Source organism: Microcaecilia unicolor, chromosome 7 (assembly GCF_901765095.1).
Source record: "Microcaecilia unicolor chromosome 7, aMicUni1.1, whole genome shotgun sequence".
Classification (NCBI taxonomy): domain Eukaryota; kingdom Metazoa; phylum Chordata; class Amphibia; order Gymnophiona; family Siphonopidae; genus Microcaecilia; species Microcaecilia unicolor.
Window position 1 is genome coordinate 234990244 of NC_044037.1, and position 17268 is coordinate 235007511.

Here is a 17268-nt window from a genome sequence, read left to right on the forward strand (position 1 = left end):
TAAAGTCCCGAAGTACAGTCTTAGTTTCATTTATTTTTGAACAAGACTTGAATTCATTGATGAAAATTTACTTTAAGAATTCTTTGAATCTTTTCTGTGGGGCTAGGATCTGGATATATCCAGATGTGACTAAAACAACCCAAGAAAAGCGAAAGTTGTTCCTAGCTCTAAGAGAGGAAACTAAGTCTATAGGAGCAAAGTTTCTTCTTGCATACCCGTGCAAATGTATTGTGTATTATATGAATAACAAGTATGTTTTCTTTGAACCTGATCAACTCAAATTCTTTTTGGATCAGAAAAAATTATCCAATTAGTATCTGCTGTTTAATTGAGTTAATATAATATTAAAGTGTTAAAGACCAGGCAATTTTTTCTTTTTTTTTTTCTTCTGTAACTTTCTCATTAATTTATCGCCCCCCCCTTTTTTTGTGGTCTGAGAGCTAAATGTTACTTTTTATTTATACCTGAGTGATTTTGTATTGATTTTCCTTCTGTTTATTTTCTTTTGTTGTTCTACTTTATATCTAGATATATTGAATTGTTTTAGCCCTGTTTTTCTGGACACAAGTTTAACTGCTTGTAAATATTGAAATTCATAAATTTAAAAAAAAACCCAAAACATTATTTAATGTTGTGGAGCAAAGAAAGGCTGCTGAAAATAAATAAAATGTCAAATGGCAGCCGTTTTGGTTTAATAGGTGGAAAAAAGCAGTGAAAGCTCTTTCAGGAAATGGAAAGAAAGGTAAGGATCTGAGACTGAAGTTTGAGAATTCTGCTCTGAGGAAGAAACACTCGACCCTGCGCCGTATTGAAAGTAATCCCTAAATACTCCAGGGACTGTGAAGGAATCAGACGGCTCTTGGCTACATTTACGACCCAACCTAGGGACTGCAAGAAACGCACTACTCGGTCCGTGACCTGCCGACTCTCTCGATAAAACTTCGCCCTGATTAACCAGTCATCCAGATACGGATGGACAAGAATCCCCTGTATTCTGAGAGCTGCAGCGACCACTACCATTACCTTGGTGAAAGTGCGAGGGCGGCCCAGGCAGCTCCTTGTGACTCTGGGCAAGTCACTTAACCCTCCATTGCCTGCCGCATTGAGCCTGCCATGAGTGGGAAAGCGCGGGGTACAAATGTAACAAAAAAAAAAAAAAGAGCCCGAAACTGGAAATGACGCCAGAGAATCGCGAAACGCAAGAACTTTGAGATCCAAAATAGGACGAAAAGACCCCTCCTTCTTGGGAACTACAAAGTAAATGGGATACCGGCTCTGTCTGCACTCGGAAGAAGAGACAGGAGGTCTAAAAGTCTTCACAGAGTCTGCTGAATCGCTCCTGCTTTTTGACGAGAGCGACAGGGAAACTCCAGAAAGTTGTCCGAAAAAGGTGCTGCGAATTCTAAGACATAACCTTCTCGAATAACCTCCAGGACCCACTGGTCGGATGTAATGTCGGCCCACCTGTGGTAGAACTGAGAAAGCCGAGCCCCTACAGGAACCAGAGGAGAGGCCCTCGCACCTTCATTGTGAAGAACGGGAAGAGGACCGGAAGAGCGCACCCGCGATTCTTCCTCCTCTATGGAAACCACGTAAGGACTGAGCTCTACTGAAAAATCTAGACCTGTGAGCTTGAGCCCCTCGACCAGACTGAAACCTATGAAAAGCTCTCGGTCTACCACGACCAAACAAAGGACTTCGACCAGACATACGAGGTCTGTCCTTTAGGAGACGAGAAACCCTAGCATCCCCGAATGCACTAATTTATCCAACTCTTCTCCAAACCGAAAACGAACCTGTGAAAGGAAACTTATTCAGCTTAGACTAGGATGTAGCATCCACTGACCAACCTCGCAACCAAAGAGATCGGCAAGCTGCAACTCTCAAAGCCAAGGATTTAGAAGATGCTCTCAGGAGATCATACAAGGCATCTTGCCAAAAAGGCAGAACCCATCTCAATGTTGGCCACCTCAACATAAATAGAAGAAAGATCATCTGAAGATCTATCCAGGACTCTCTCCGCTCAGCAAAAACAGGCTCTGGCCACCATAGGAACCACAAAAAGCTGCCTGCACTGGCAAAGAAGAAACATCAAAACTATGCTTAAACAGAGTCCAACCTCCTGTCCTGAACATCTCGGAGGGCTGTTCCTTCGTCTACGGGAACTATGTTTCGCTTGGTAACTGCAGAAACTACAGCATCAATCACTGAGACCCTAAGCAGAGCTCTGTCCACTTCCGCAGAGGATAAAGACGGGACATGGACCTGGCTGTCTTAAATGTGGAGTTGGGAACAGCCCACTGTGCTTTAATAATATCCCAAATATCCTAATGCGTAGGAAAAGTTCTTGCTGAAGATCTAGTGCCTTTAACTAACAATCAACTTTACAAACCTGTGGAACCAGAGGAAGCTCCTCAAAATGCAACATAGAGGAAACCAAAGAAATTAACTCTTGTAAATCCTCCATAAGAAAAAATCCTAGCTACAGAAGGATCTTCTCCTTGTGAAAAAGGCAGTGAATCAGGATCTATGGGAGACTGATCCTCCTAAACCTCCTCCGCTAGACCTTCCTCCTCTTCTAAGAAAAGCATCTTGATCCATGTCAAGTAAAAATCAACCTGTGGATCCCAGCTTCTAGGTCTCTTCGCAGGGGGAACAGAAACTGCTGCTGCTAAACCAGCTTTCTTCATTAAAAAGGGCCTGGTATATGTGGAGGAAAAACTTAGGATGAAAAACCCCCTTCTTGACTGCACCAGGATCCCTGTCTCTGACTCTCTCTGCGGTCCCGAAGCCTGAATAGTAGAAACATCACATGCAGGAGAACCTGCAGCTGCTGGCAAGATGCCCGCCTTTCGCTCCAAAACCGCCGAGTCGGGATCCCTAGCCGTCACGGAGCTCTCTGAAGAAACCGAAACGGAGGAGGTTTGTGGAAGCGGCAGAAAAAAAATAGCGACAGAGACGAAGGCACCGCTACCTCTGCTAGTGCTGAACAGTATTTACATGCTCCACCCGCGCCCACTCTTCAGCGCTGGGAAACCGCATAGTGTTTAAATTTCTCCGCCATAGTGGAGCTGACTCTGCACCCAGCTAAGCACTCCGCACTTTTTTTTTTTTTTTAAAGCGCCATACAGGAGCAAAACGGAGGAAAAGTAAGTCAAATGCTTGTTTAAACTACGGGGCAGGAATAGCGTTAATATTTAGTTAGGTTTTTTTTTTTATTTTTTAGAGAAACAGCTGAGCAGCACTCAGAGCAAAAACTCCCCACAGAGACAACGGAACTGCCTGCTCGTTAGGCTGCTGGGGAAATAAAAGATTTTTTATTTTTTTTTTAAGAACAGTGGCTGCCTCTCCCAAAGACAAAGCCCTTGACTAAGAGCAGCTCTTCCCAAAATAAAGGGAGATGGGGAGGAAGGGGGGGGGGGACCCGGGGGGACCCGATTGTAACACCCCAGAGGCAGTAGAGGAAAAATAAACTCCCAACTACCGAACCTCAAAAAGATTACCCAGACACCGAAGAAATATTGAGACTGCTAAAAGAAACAAGAAAAGAAGAGAGACTAATGGGCTCACTTCCTACCTGCTGGAGACTGAGAAAATACTGAGGCTAAGGTCACATGACCAGGGCTCTTATTGGCTCTCTAGAGTCAGAGTTTTCTCAGTCTCCACCTGCTGGTAGGCGTACACAACCCATCAGTCCAATCCTGGGCCAGTCCGGAGGGATGCTAAGGAATGGAATGTTTCTGTTATAGGGTAAGTTGGTAAAATTAAATCATGGTACCATTAGTAAGCAAATGTCACTGAATACAGTATAATTTATATAGCATTAATGCAGAAGTATCCCAAAACATTTCATAGTTGATTCTAAGTGTACATAAATGTTTAATAAGGAAAACCCTGTGTCCTGATTGCAGAGAAACATAGAATATGAATGCATTAAGAGGGTAATTCTATAACAGTGTTCCTAAGTATAGGCATTCAGTCTGTAAAGCAAAGCAGGTGCCTTCTTTCCTTTATAAAATACTAGCATAACAGTGTATTTATGCTTAGGCACAAGCAATTATTCTAGCCATCCATACAGGTGATGTAAATTGTGTGCCTAATTGCCAGTGATATACCTATAACTTTTAAAGTATTCTACAAGTTATGCATATACTTATTTTATTAGGATTTATTTACAGGCTGTTTGAAGAAATTCACTGAAAGCAGTGTATAGCAAGAATAAGCCAAATAGAGGGGCCCTTGTACTAAGGCATGTCCAAAAGTGACCTGCGCTGGTGTAGGCGCGTGTTTTAGACATGTGCTGGTCAATTTCCTGAGCATACCAGGAAAAAAAAGGATTTTTTATTGTGCCAGAAAATGGACGTGCGGCAAAATGAATACCAGTGTGTGTCCGTTTTCGGCTTAACACCACCCATTGACTTAGCAGTAAGGTCTCAAGCACTAACCAAGCAGTAAATGTCCAGTGTGTGTCAACTGCCGATTACTGCTGGGTAAGTACCCTGTAGTAGAAAATAAAAAAAAATAGTTTCTACCGTGTGTTTTGGGCACATGCCAGGAATGGAATTACCACCTAGGGCATGTGGTAGCTGGGTGGTAGTGCCAATTTGACATGCGTCGGATGCATGTAGGCACCTTATGCGCCTTAGTGAAAGGACCCCATAGATAATAGATAAAGCATAGGCTCCCACTTAAGGAACGCATCACGTTCAAAATATGCCTTCTAGTTCATAAAATTATCCATGGAGACGCACCAGCTTACATGTCAGACCTGATAGACCTACCACCTAGGAATGCCAAAAGATCATCCTTAACATTCCTTGATCTGCACTTCCCCAGCTGAAATACAAAATAATGCATGCGTCAAACTTTACCTACCTGAGCACACAGTTATGGAACGCACTGCCACGCAGCTTGAAATCGATATACGAAAGAACGAACTTCCGCATATTACTGAAGACACATCTCTAATAAAGCGTACCACAAAGATCAACAAATGTGAATATGCACAACGCACACATCTATATTCAGAACTGTTTCATAATATCTGCTTGTATACTATGACTTCGTTTATTTGGTTTGTTTTATTAACATCATGCTGACCAAGATCCTGCAATACCAAATATTTATCTACTAACATTCTTCCACTACTCATGATGTATTGTAAGCCACTTTGAGCCTGCAAAGAGGTGGGATATGGTGGGATACAAATGCAACAAATAAAAAATATGGTGTGTAAGCGGAGGTAGAGCATATAGACAAATAATGGTAACAGGAGTTAAAAACAAAATTTTCTGCCTGTATATTCCTATTAAAAATCCTAATTTGGGAAGAACAAAAAAATGTTTTGTACTAAAAATGTGTTACTTTTATCATTCAAAATAAACATTTAACAAAGGAAAGAGAGAGGACTGAGACAAGATCGACAATGATATAAGATTATTTGTTTTGTTCGTTTCTAAACTGTTTTGTAGAGGAAAGATACTTAAGAATCCAAAATAATGTTTTATTGGTATTATGTTTAAAGATGTGATGCATCTTGGTCCTTACCTTTTTTCCCCACAGTTTCATATTGTTTTTATTGTGGTCATCTAACCAATTGGATTTCTTTTCAATGTGTTAATCTCCTTTAGGTATAACCATTACTTGGACTGCATGCCTATAGTGCTCCGTGGTACAGATTTCTTCCCGTGGATTGTCTAGTGGCCAGTACTTAACAAGTGATAAACTTTTAATGCCAAAATGTCTTTCCTAAAATGGTTGCTATTAAGGCGTCGTTTCTTGCACTGGAAGATTGGCGCAGTGACTCTTATTTTTATAGCCTTTTTGTTTTTAATGCAAAGAGAAGTAGTTAATTATGACTTCAAAGATGAACTAGTTGTCAATGAAAGAGCAAGAAAGAGCAAAATGTTAGATATAATGATGGAAGCAGTAAACAACATTAAAGATGTGATGCCAAAAATGCAGATAAAAGCACCAATTAGAAAGCATGAAGATGCTGGCAAGAGACAGTGTTTACCAGGATATTACACAGCAGCAGAATTAAAGCCTGTTCTAGATCGTCCTCTGCAGGACCCAAACTCTCCTGGAGCTTCTGGTAAACCATTCCATACAAGCAATTTAAGCCCAGAAGAACAGCATGAAAAGGATCAGGGAGAAAAGAAACATTGTTTCAATGCTTTTGCAAGTGACAGAATTTCGCTGCATCGAGATCTTGGCCCAGACACAAGACCACCTGAGTATGTATATATTTATGCTGAAATCAGCACATCTCATTTTACATTTGCTTTCCAAAGTTGGTGCAATAATTGCATACTAGAGGTCACAGAGAACTCAAGATCTGTGTTTCTGGTTTTCAAGAATCAGTATTTTTGTAATTATGTAAAAACTGTAAGATTTAACACTTAAAATTTAAATCCTTTGACTATTGGTTCCTTAGTTTACATACAAACAAGGTTTTGGAAATTGCAACGCTCACTCCTGTGAATACAGCTAAAAGCGCACGCACTGGATGACAGGACCATATTTAGCCTCTCAGAAAATGTGCTAGGGTTAGGGATGGGGCTGGTGCAAGAAAGTACTCATACTTTGCATCCAATTCAATATGAATGCAAATAGATAGCATGCACCTATGAAAATTTAAACTAGGTGCTTTATACCGAAAGGGAGACCTAGTAGAGAACATTAGCTTACAGGGTCATGGGTAAAAGTATCAGTAAGCCTATTTGCTTCCTATGGAGCTTACATATTAGCTTTTATAGGGGCAATTCTGTAAATTAGACATCCGCATTTATGTGCCCCTTGTAATTGTAAATCTATAAAATATATATGTACATAAGTGTATATTTACCTGCAAAAGTGCCAGTAGGGTGTCTGTGTTGTTGTGTGCTGCTAACTTAATGCTTGGGTGGAGCTCCCTGTTACAAACATAACTTAGAGAATACTGAAAGTTGCATACATTGCTGCCACATTTTGGTGCTAGCAGTTATGTCAGGTCTATGGCTGCTGTAACTGTGGGTGCGTAAATATTAGGTTCACTGATATTTGATTATATAGACACTAGTAAAAAAGCCCCGTTTCTGATGCAAATGAAATGGGGGCTAGCAAGGTTTTCTTCAGAGTGTGCATGTGGGAGTGTGTGTCCCTGCCCTCTCTCCCTCCCAGTCCAGTCCTTCGGTGTTAAGTTTCCTGCTGTTCTGTGTTTTTGTTACAGAGAGAGTGAGGGCATCTCTCTCCCCTCCCCCCTCTGAGTCCTTCACTGTGTGAGATTTCGTGCTGTGCTGTTTTCCTTCACTCATGGGGAAACCGGATATCTCTGGCGCTTCACACTTCCGGCTGGAGGCTTCAGAACGTTGGTCTTGCCTTTTATATATATAGAAGATTCTGTAGTGAAACCTGTGTTCTCCGAGGACAAGCAGGCTGCTTGTTCTCACTGATGGGTGATGTCCACGGCAGCCCCTCCAATCGGAACACTTTCTAGCAAAGTCCTTTGCTAGTCCTCGCGCGCCGATGCGCACCACGCATGCGCGGCCGTCTTCCCGCCCGAACCGGCTCGTGCCGGCCAGTCTTCTTTTGTCCGCGCTCGGTACGGTCGTGTTTCGCCGTTCGCGCCCCAAAGTTGACCTCGCGCGTCGTTCATCGACTTTGTACTTTAAAAAAAAAAGGTGTCGGGAGGAGGCCTTTTGGTTTTCTCCCTTCCCGTACTTCGAGTTTTTTGCCCCGGTAAGTTTTCTTTCGTCGTCGGGGTAGGCCCTATTTAGGCCTCGGTCGAAGTTTTTCTTCCCCCTATTTTTGTGGTGCCATTTTCGCCATTTCGAGTTTTGATCTCGCAGGCGCGATTTTTCCAGCCATGACATCGAAGTCTTCCAGCGGCTTCAAGAAGTGCACCCAGTGCGCCCGGGTAATCTCGCTCACTGACAGGCACGCGTCGTGTCTTCAGTGTCTGGGGGCTGGGCACCGCCCTCAGGCCTGTAGTCTGTGTTCCCTCTTACAAAAGCGGACTCAGGTAGCGAGATTACCCCAGTGGAACATTTTGTTCTCGGGCTCTTCATCGGCATCGGCACCGGGAGTATCGACTGCCTCGACGTCGTCGGCTCCCGGACCTTCATCCTCGCCCCCGATTGCATCAAGTGCATCGAGGCATCGGCCCTCTGCATCGGGGCGACATCGGAGGGCTGCGTCGGTGTCGGTGGTATTGAGACCTCCTCGTCTGCTGATGTCGTCGGACGGTGGTGCTTCGTCTGGAGTGCAGGTGAAGGCTGTCCATTCCCCTGCTGGTGGCGGTGAGCCTTCGGGTGGGTCTCCCCCTACCCTGAGGGCTCCTGCGGTACAGCCCCCCCGAGACCAACCCTCTTCGGCCTCGGCCCCGAGGAAGAGACGGCTGGATTCTACGTCCTCCTCGTCGGTGCCGGGAAGCTCCGGTGACATGCTTCGTTCCAAAAAATCGAAGAAGCATAGTCACCGGTCCCCTTCCCGTGTCGGCACTGAGAGCTCTGGGTCGTCGAGGGAGTCGGCACCCAGTAAGCATCGGCACCGAGAGGACCGCTCGCCCTCTGTTCAAGAGGTGTCGATGCGCTCCCCTTTGGACAGCCCGGAACAGCCTCCACGCCCGGAACAGGTTCTGACATCGACTCCTGCATCGGCTTCCATGTCTTTTTCCACAGCCGCTCTGCACGAGAGCCTCCGGGCCGTTCTCCCAGAGGTCCTGGGAGAGCTGTTGCGCCCTTCCCCTCCGGTACCGGGGGTGCTTGCGCCACCAGTACCGTCGAGCGAGGCGCCGGCTGGCCCATTGTCCGGGGTGAGGTCTCCGACATCGGTGCTGCTTGCGGTACCGACTGCGGTAGCTTCCCAGGAAGGCTCCCTGACTACGTCGGCGGAGGGAGCTTCGCCGGTGCGGGCGAGGGAGTCTACCTCTCGACGCTCCCACCGTGGCCGTGGTTCCACGGAGTCGAGCCGGGCACGGTTGCAGACACAGGTCCGTGAACTTGTGTCTGACACCGATGGTGAGGCCTCGTGGGAAGAGGAAGAAGACATCAGATATTTCTCTGACGAGGAGTCTGAGGGTCTTCCTTCCGATCCCACTCCCTCTCCTGAAAGACAGCTTTCTCCTCCTGAGAGCCTGTCTTTCGCTTCCTTTGTCCGGGAGATGTCTACGGCCATCCCCTTCCCGGTGGTTGTGGAGGACGAGCCCAGGGCTGAAATGTTTGAGCTCCTGGACTATCCTTCTCCACCTATGGAAGCGTCCACAGTACCCATGCATCATGTCCTCAAAAAGACATTGCTGGCGAACTGGACCAAGTCTCTAAGTAATCCCCACATTCCCAAGAAGATCGAGTCCCAGTACCGGATCCATGGGGACCCAGAGCTGATGCGCACTCAGTTGCCTCATGACTCTGGAGTTGTGGATTTGGCCCTAAAGAAGGCCAAGAGTTCTAGAGAGCATGCTTCAGCGCCCCCGGGCAAGGACTCTAGAACCTTGGACTCCTTTGGGAGGAAGGCCTACCATTCTTCTATGCTGTTGGCCAAGATTCAGTCCTACCAGCTCTATACGAGCATACACATGCGGAACAATGTGCGGCAGTTGGCGGGCTTGGTGGACAAGCTCCCCCCGAGCAAGCCAAGCCATTTCAGGAGGTGGTCAGGCAGCTGAAGGCGTGCAGAAAATTCCTGGCCAGAGGAGTGTATGACACCTTTGATGTTGCGTCCAGGGCCGCTGCTCAAGGTGTGGTGATGCGCAGACTCTCATGGCTGCGTGCCTCCGACCTGGAGAATAGAATCCAGCAGCGGATTGCGGACTCGCCTTGCTGTGCGGATAATATTTTTGGAGAAAAAGTCGAGCAGGTGGTAGAGCAGCTCCACCAGCGGGACACCGCATTCGACAAATTCTCCCGCCGGCAGCCTTCAGCCTCTACCTCTACAGGTAGAAGATTTTTCGGGGGAAGGAAGACTGTTCCCTAATCTTCTGGCAAGCATAGGTACAGTCCTCCTTCTCGACAGCCTGCGGCCCAGGCTAAGCCCCAGCGCGCTCGCTCTCGTCAGCAGCGTGCGCCTCAGCAAGGCCCCTCGGCTCCCCAGCAAAAGCAAGGGACGAGCTTTTGACTGGCTCCAGCAGAGCATAGCCGCCATCCAAGTGTCAGTGCCGGGCGACCTGCCAGTCGGAGGGAGGTTGAAAGCTTTTCACCAAAGGTGGCCTCTCATAACCTCCGATCAGTGGGTTCTCCAAATAGTCCGGCAAGGATACACCCTCAATTTGGCCTCAAAACCTCCAAATTGTCCACCGGGAGCTCAGTTTTACAGCTTCCAGCACAAGCAGGTACTTGCAGAGGAACTCTCCGCCCTTCTCAGCGCCAATGCGGTCGAGCCCGTGCCATCCGGGCAAGAAGGGCTGGGATTCTATTCCAGGTACTTCCTTGTGGAAAAGAAAACAGGGGGGATGCGTCCCATCCTAGACCTAAGGGCCCTGAACAAATATCTGGTCAAAGAAAAGTTCAGGATGCTTTCCCTGGGCACCCTTCTCCCCATGATTCAGGAAAACGATTGGCTATGCTCTCTAGACTTGAAAGATGCCTACACACACATCCCGATACTGCCAGCTCACAGACAGTATCTGCGATTTCAGCTGGGCACACGTCACTTCCAGTACTGTGTGCTACCCTTTGGGCTCGCCTCTGCGTCCAGAGTGTTCACGAAGTGCTTGGCTGTAGTAGCAGCGGCACTTCGCAGACTGGGGGTACACGTGTTCCCATATCTCGACGATTGGCTGGTGAAGAACACATCCGAGGCAGGAGCCCTGCAGTCCATGCAGATGACTATTCGCCTCCTGGAGCTACTGGGGTTTGTGATAAATTACCCAAAGTCCCATCTTCTCCCAGTGCAGAAACTCGAATTCATAGGAGCTCTGCTGGATTCTCAGACGGCTCGCGCCTATCTCCCAGAGACGAGAGCCAACAACTTGTTGTCCCTCGTCTCGTGGGTGCGAGCGTCCCAGCAGATCACAGCTCGGCAGATGTTGAGATTGCTGGGCCACATGGCCTCCACAGTTCATGTGACTCCCATGGCCCGCCTTCACATGAGATCTGCTCAATGGACCCTAGCTTCCCAGTGGTTTCAGGCTGCTGGGGATCTAGAAGACGTGATCCACCTGTCCACGAGTTTTCTCGAATCCCTGTATTGGTGGACGATTTGGTCCAATTTGACTCTGGGACGTCCTTTCCAAATTCCTCAGCCACAAAAAGTGCTGACCACGGATGCGTCTCTCCTGGGATGGGGAGCTCATGTCGATGGGCTTCACACCCAAGGAAGCTGGTCCCTCCAGGAACGCGATCTGCAGATCAATCTTCTGGAGTTACGAGCGATCTGGAACGCTCTGAAGGCTTTCAGAGATCGGCTGTCCCACCAAATTATCCAAATTCAGACAGACAACCAGGTTGCCATGTACTACGTCAACAAGCAGGGGGGCACCGGATCTCGCCCCCTATGTCAGGAAGCCGTCAGCATGTGGCTCTGGGCTCGCCGTCACGGCATGGTGCTCCAAGCCACATATCTGGCAGGCGTAAACAACAGTCTGGCCGACAGGTTGAGCAGGATTATGCAACCTCACGAGTGGTCGCTCAATTCCCGTGTAGTGCGACAGATCTTCCAGGTGTGGGGCACCCCCTTGGTAGATCTCTTCGCATCTCGAGCCAACCACAAAGTCCCTCAGTTCTGTTCCAGGCTTCAGGCCCACGGCAGACTGGCATCGGATGCCTTCCTCCTGGACTGGGGGGAGGGTCTGCTGTATGCTTATCCTCCCATACCTCTGGTGGGGAAGACTTTGTTGAAACTGAAGCAAGACCGAGGCACCATGATTCTGATTGCTCCTTTTTGGCCGCGTCAGATCTGGTTCCCTCTTCTTCTGGAGTTGTCCTCTGAAGAACCGTGGAGATTGGAGTGTTTTCCGACCCTCATCACGCAGGACGAAGGGGCGCTTCTGCATCCCAACCTCCGGTCCCTGGCTCTCACGGCCTGGATGTTGAGAGCGTAGACTTTGCCTCTTTGGGTCTGTCAGAGGGTGTCTCCTGCATCTTGCTTGCTTCCAGGAAAGATTCCACTAAGAGGAGTTACTTCTTTCTATGGAGGAGGTTTGCCGTCTGGTGTGACAGCAAGGCCCTAGATCCTCGCTCTTGTCCTACACAGACCCTGCTTGAATACCTTCTGCACTTGTCTGAGTCTGGTCTCAAGACCAACTCTGTAAGGGTTCACCTTACTGCAATCAGTGCATACCATTACCGTGTGGAAGGTAAGCCGATCTCAGGACAGCCTTTAGTTGTTCGCTTCATGAGAGGTTTGCTTTTGTCAAAGCCCCCTGTCAAGCCTCCTACAGTGTCATGGGATCTCAATGTCGTTCTCAACCAGCTGATGAAACCTCCTTTTGAGCCATTGGATTCCTGCCATCTGAAGTACTTGACCTGGAAGGTCATTTTCTTGGTGGCAATTACTTCAGCTCGTAGAGTCAGTGAGCTTCAGGCCCTGGTAGCCCAGGCCCCTTACACCAAATTTCATCATAACGGAGTAGTCCTCCGCACTCACCCTAAGTTCTTGCCAAAGGTTGTGTCGGAGTTCCATCTGAACCAGTCAATTGTCTTGCCAACATTCTTTCCCTGTCCTCATTCCTGCCCTGCTGAACGTCAGCTGCACACATTGGACTGCAAGAGAGCATTGGCCTTCTATCTGGAGCGGACACAGCCCAACAGACAGTCCGCCCAATTGTTTGTTTCTTTTCATCCCAACAGGAGGGGAGTGGCTGTGGGGAAACGCACCATATCCAATTGGCTAGCAGATTGCATTTCCTTCACTTACGCCCAGGCTGGGCTGGCTCTTGAGGGTCATGTCACGGCTCATAATGTTAGAGCCATGGCAGCGTCGGTAGCCCACTTGAAGTCAGCCACTATTGAAGAGATTTGCAAAGCTGCGACGTGGTCATCTGTCCACACATTCAGATCTCATTACTGCCTGCAGCAGGATACCCGACGCGATAGTCGGTTTGGGCAGTCAGTGATTCAGAATCTGTTCGGGGTTTAAAATCCAACTCCACCCCCCTAGGCCCATGTTTGTTCTGTTCCAGGCTGCACTCTCAGTTAGTTGGTAAATTTTTTAGGTCAATCTCAGTTATGTCCTCGCCATTGCGAGGCCCAATTGACCATGGTTGTTGTTTTGAGTGAGCCTGGGGGCTAGGGATACCCCATCAGTGAGAACAAGCAGCCTGCTTGTCCTCGGAGAAAGCGAATGCTACATACCTGTAGAAGGTATTCTCCGAGGACAGCAGGCTGATTGTTCTCCCAAACCCGCCCGCCTCCCCTTTGGAGTTGTGTCTTCCCTTCTCTTTGTCTTGCTACATATGAGACTGGCCGGCACGAGCCGGTTCGGGCGGGAAGACGGCCGTGCATGCGCGGTGCGCATCGGTGCGCGAGGACTAGCAAAGGACTCTCAGGAGTCGTCATAAAATAGGATCCCACTGCGTATCCTTCTAGCACCTTAATGGAAATGTCCATTTGTAGTATTGTTTCCCACCCCCTTCCCCCCGCAGAGTTCACATTAATTCATTATGTATGCCAGCACATGGGGTTTATTGTCATTCTTTCTTATATAATTTTGTGTACAAGTTAATAATAATATATAAACAGGTAAATTATCATATCATACAATATTTTCAGAAGAAAATGCTTGAGAGAAAAGATGAGCTTTTGATTGTTCCTAAATTTCTCTACTGCTCAGTTTTAAATGGCAATACCTGTAAATATATGTAGAGAAAAAAGCATACATGTAACAAACACATTTGGGAAAAAATTTGGTAACCTCTCCAAATTTGCTTTGAAAGCAAACTTTGAGAGAATCCCCCCCCACCATCCCCACTGCAGTCCTTTGCTCAGATGTTGGCACTTTTATGTGCCTGTGATGTGTAAAACAATCAAATAATGATTATTCACTCAGACTCTTAAGTATGAGTCGTCATTACAAAGTGATTATAGTGCTCATATTTCATATTATTCACCAAAACTCCTTATGGATCCATTTTTTGAATGTATTTAAAAAAAAACTTTCATATCAACCTCCTAACATGATACTATGTTTTGTTCTGCTGTGTTAGGGTACAGGTTCCTGTAACAACAAAACCTTTTAAACACTGTCTGACACAAGTTCACATTCATTCATCTTATGGTACTGTGATGCTATATTTCTCAAAATGGCAACAGTGTCATTTCTTCAGTTAACAATCTCAATCAGCTGACCATCCCTGGCTATTCAAATCACAATAATGACATTTCGAATAAACCCACAAACTTAAACACCCCAGACTACACCCTCCCTCTCTCAGCCTGAAAATTCTCGGGGTCATAATCGACCGTAACCATACAATCGAGAGCCAAGTGAACTCTACAACCAAGAAAATGTTCCACTCTATGTGGAAACTCAAACGCGTGAAACAATTCTTCCCGAGGGAAACTTTTCGCAACCTGATACAATCAATAGTATTAAGCCACGTTGACTACTGCAATGGAATCTATGCAGGATGCAAAAAGCAACTCTTAAAGAAACTTTGGACTGCCCAAAACACAGCAGCCAGACTTATATTTGGAAAAACGCGATTCGATAGCGCCAAACTCCTCCGAGAAAAACTACACTGGCTTCCAATCAAAGAACGCATAGCTTTCAAAATCTGCACCCTGGTCCATAAAATTATCTATGGCGAAGCCCCAGGTTACATGGCTGACCTCATAGACCTCCCAACCAGAAACGCAGCCAGATCAACACGAACATACTTAAATCTCCACTACCCAAGCTGTAACGGACTCAAATATAAATCAATTTTTGCATCTAGCTTCTACATAAGTACACAATTGTGGAATGCACTACCAAAAGCTGTGAAAACAACGTACAACCATCTTAACTTCCGGAAAGCACTAAAGAACCCACCTGGTCAAAAAGGCATACCCTACCGACCCAACTTAAGTACCTAAACCTTGCAACAAAACGTAACCCAAGCTCGTAATGAACACTATATATCTCTTCTTCTCTACCATTCCCAATGTCTCTGTAACTATGAACCTTATCAGACTACAACATCACTTTGTATTTGTTTCTCTACCGGAGTTGGCGTAAGCCTTCACGATACTGTGTAAGCCACATTGAGCCTGCAAATAGATGGGAAAATATGGGATACAAATGTAGCAAATAAATACATTTCAGTTCTTTGAGGTCCTCTGGCATAACCGTGTCATATCATTGATATTTTGCAGAAAGAGTGGGAGGGTGGTGATTTAGACCACCCTTTGAATTATGAGGAGCTATAATGCATTTTTGAATTAGACACACTTATGCTAAAGGGTCGAATTAGAATGACATGTACTGCGATTTGATTGGCCAGGGGTGGTCAGCTGACTGGGATCTTTAACTATAGAAATGTCACCATTGTCATTATAAGAAATGTAGAATTATAGTATAAGATAAATTTACATTCATTCATATCAAGCAATGTTCAAGCTTTTTTTTTTTTTTTTGATGATTCAGGAACCTACACTCTGACAACAGAGCAAAACATGGTGTGTTGGGAGGTTGCTTGTAGATTAACATATTCCATATGTTTAGATGTGGAAACGGAGTTAAAAAAAAATATGACTTTCAAGAAAATGGATCCATGAGGAGTTTTGGTGAATAATCTAAGTGTGAAGTTTGAGCTCTATAATTACCTTCCAATGATCTGACTCATACTTATTTGATTGTGAAACCAATCACTAGAAGTTACCACAGTGTTGTGATATGTAATGGTCATTAGGGCAGCAGCAAAATTCCTTTTTGGTTGGGGGGGGGGGGGGGTAGAGCACCAACAGTCTCTTTCACCTCCCCCAGCTCCCCTAGCTGCTGATACCATGCAGGGTAAAAAGTTGGCTGGGCCAAGGCCAAGTGACCCCACCCCCCCCCCCAATTATGTTACTTATGAAGGCCATTAACAACGTAAATGCCCAAAATCTTATAAAGTTTTAACATTTTTATTTTGGATATGTGAATAGGCACATTTTCTGAGGAAAAATCACCTTTCCTTCCTCATTGCCAAGACAGCTGAGTCATATTTCCAACTAAAAGCAACCCCAAAAATCATTATTGGTTTAGTAATCATAACTAGTTCATGTTTCCTATGAACTGGTTGTGATTACTAGACCAGTAATAATTTTAAAATTAGTGTGGTTATAATAGGCCTTGTTGATGAGAAAAATGTAACTACATATGAAATTATAATACTGAAGACTGTGCACAAAAGTGCTTACACTTATTCCATATACTTTGTATACTTGAATATAAATTGAGATTTGTGGGCCAGAAGAACTCCCCAAAAATGGGGATCTTGGTTCATATTCGCCTCCCTGCAGTTACCTGCATTTCTTACTCTTCTCCCCCCCCCCCCCAAAAAAAGCATTTATGGGATTTTGCAGATGCTGATAGATATGTGCTGGGCTGGTGCAGGACCTTGAGCATAACTTTATCAGCATCTGCTGAAGGCGGTAAGAACTGCAGACAAAATCCCAGTAACTTGGGGGGGGGGGGGGGGGGGATGAAATGCTGGTGACTTCTGGGAAGGGTGTGTATGTGTGAGGTAGAAGTTACTATACACTTGAATAACCCCCCCCCCCCCCCCCGCTTTATATTTGAGTTTCCCCCTTTTTGTGTGGGGGGGGGGGGGGGAACTGTTATCGCGATTTTATACTCAAATAGGTTTATATTCAAGTATATACGGTATTAAGAGCCACTGTCCAGATAACAGCACTGAATATATGTAGTGAATGATGACCACACTGGCACTGTCTGGATAGAGAGGTCTGCTATTGAGAAGACCTACATCTATCCTTATAGCATCTGAATACTGTAGCTACCTGGAGAAGCCCCAACCCTGCCTCAGCGTGTCCTCGACCTGAATCTTTTTTTTATTCAGATAATATTCATCCATTTAGCAATTTAAGTGGTTTGATGTTATCTGGATCACTTTTCGAAATGTCTGCCTAGGGGAGTTGTATATTGGCATCTTAGTGGGCAATGCATAACTCCATTCCATATCATCAAGCTGATCAATCCATAGACTGGTAGATGGACACAACCCACCAGTCCTATGGATTGATCAGCTATGATTAATGGAAAGAAAATTATCAGGTATGATTATACATAATTTTACCTTCCATATCATCAAGCTGATCAATCCATAGACTGGTGGGTTGTGTCCATCTACCAGTCTATGGATTGATC

At 46.0% G+C, this 17268-nt stretch overlaps 1 protein-coding gene across 1 annotated transcript in view; it reads left to right on the forward strand.

The window, feature by feature from the left end:
• The window catches only part of GALNT3 (polypeptide N-acetylgalactosaminyltransferase 3), a 144465-nt gene that overhangs the window by 40477 nt on the left and 86720 nt on the right, over nt 1-17268 (forward strand). Inside the window, exon 3 of the mRNA XM_030210083.1 lies at nt 5631-6236. Within this exon, the coding sequence (XP_030065943.1) occupies nt 5740-6236 (497 nt within the window). The 5' untranslated portion in view covers nt 5631-5739. The remainder of the gene's footprint in view (nt 1-5630; nt 6237-17268) is intronic.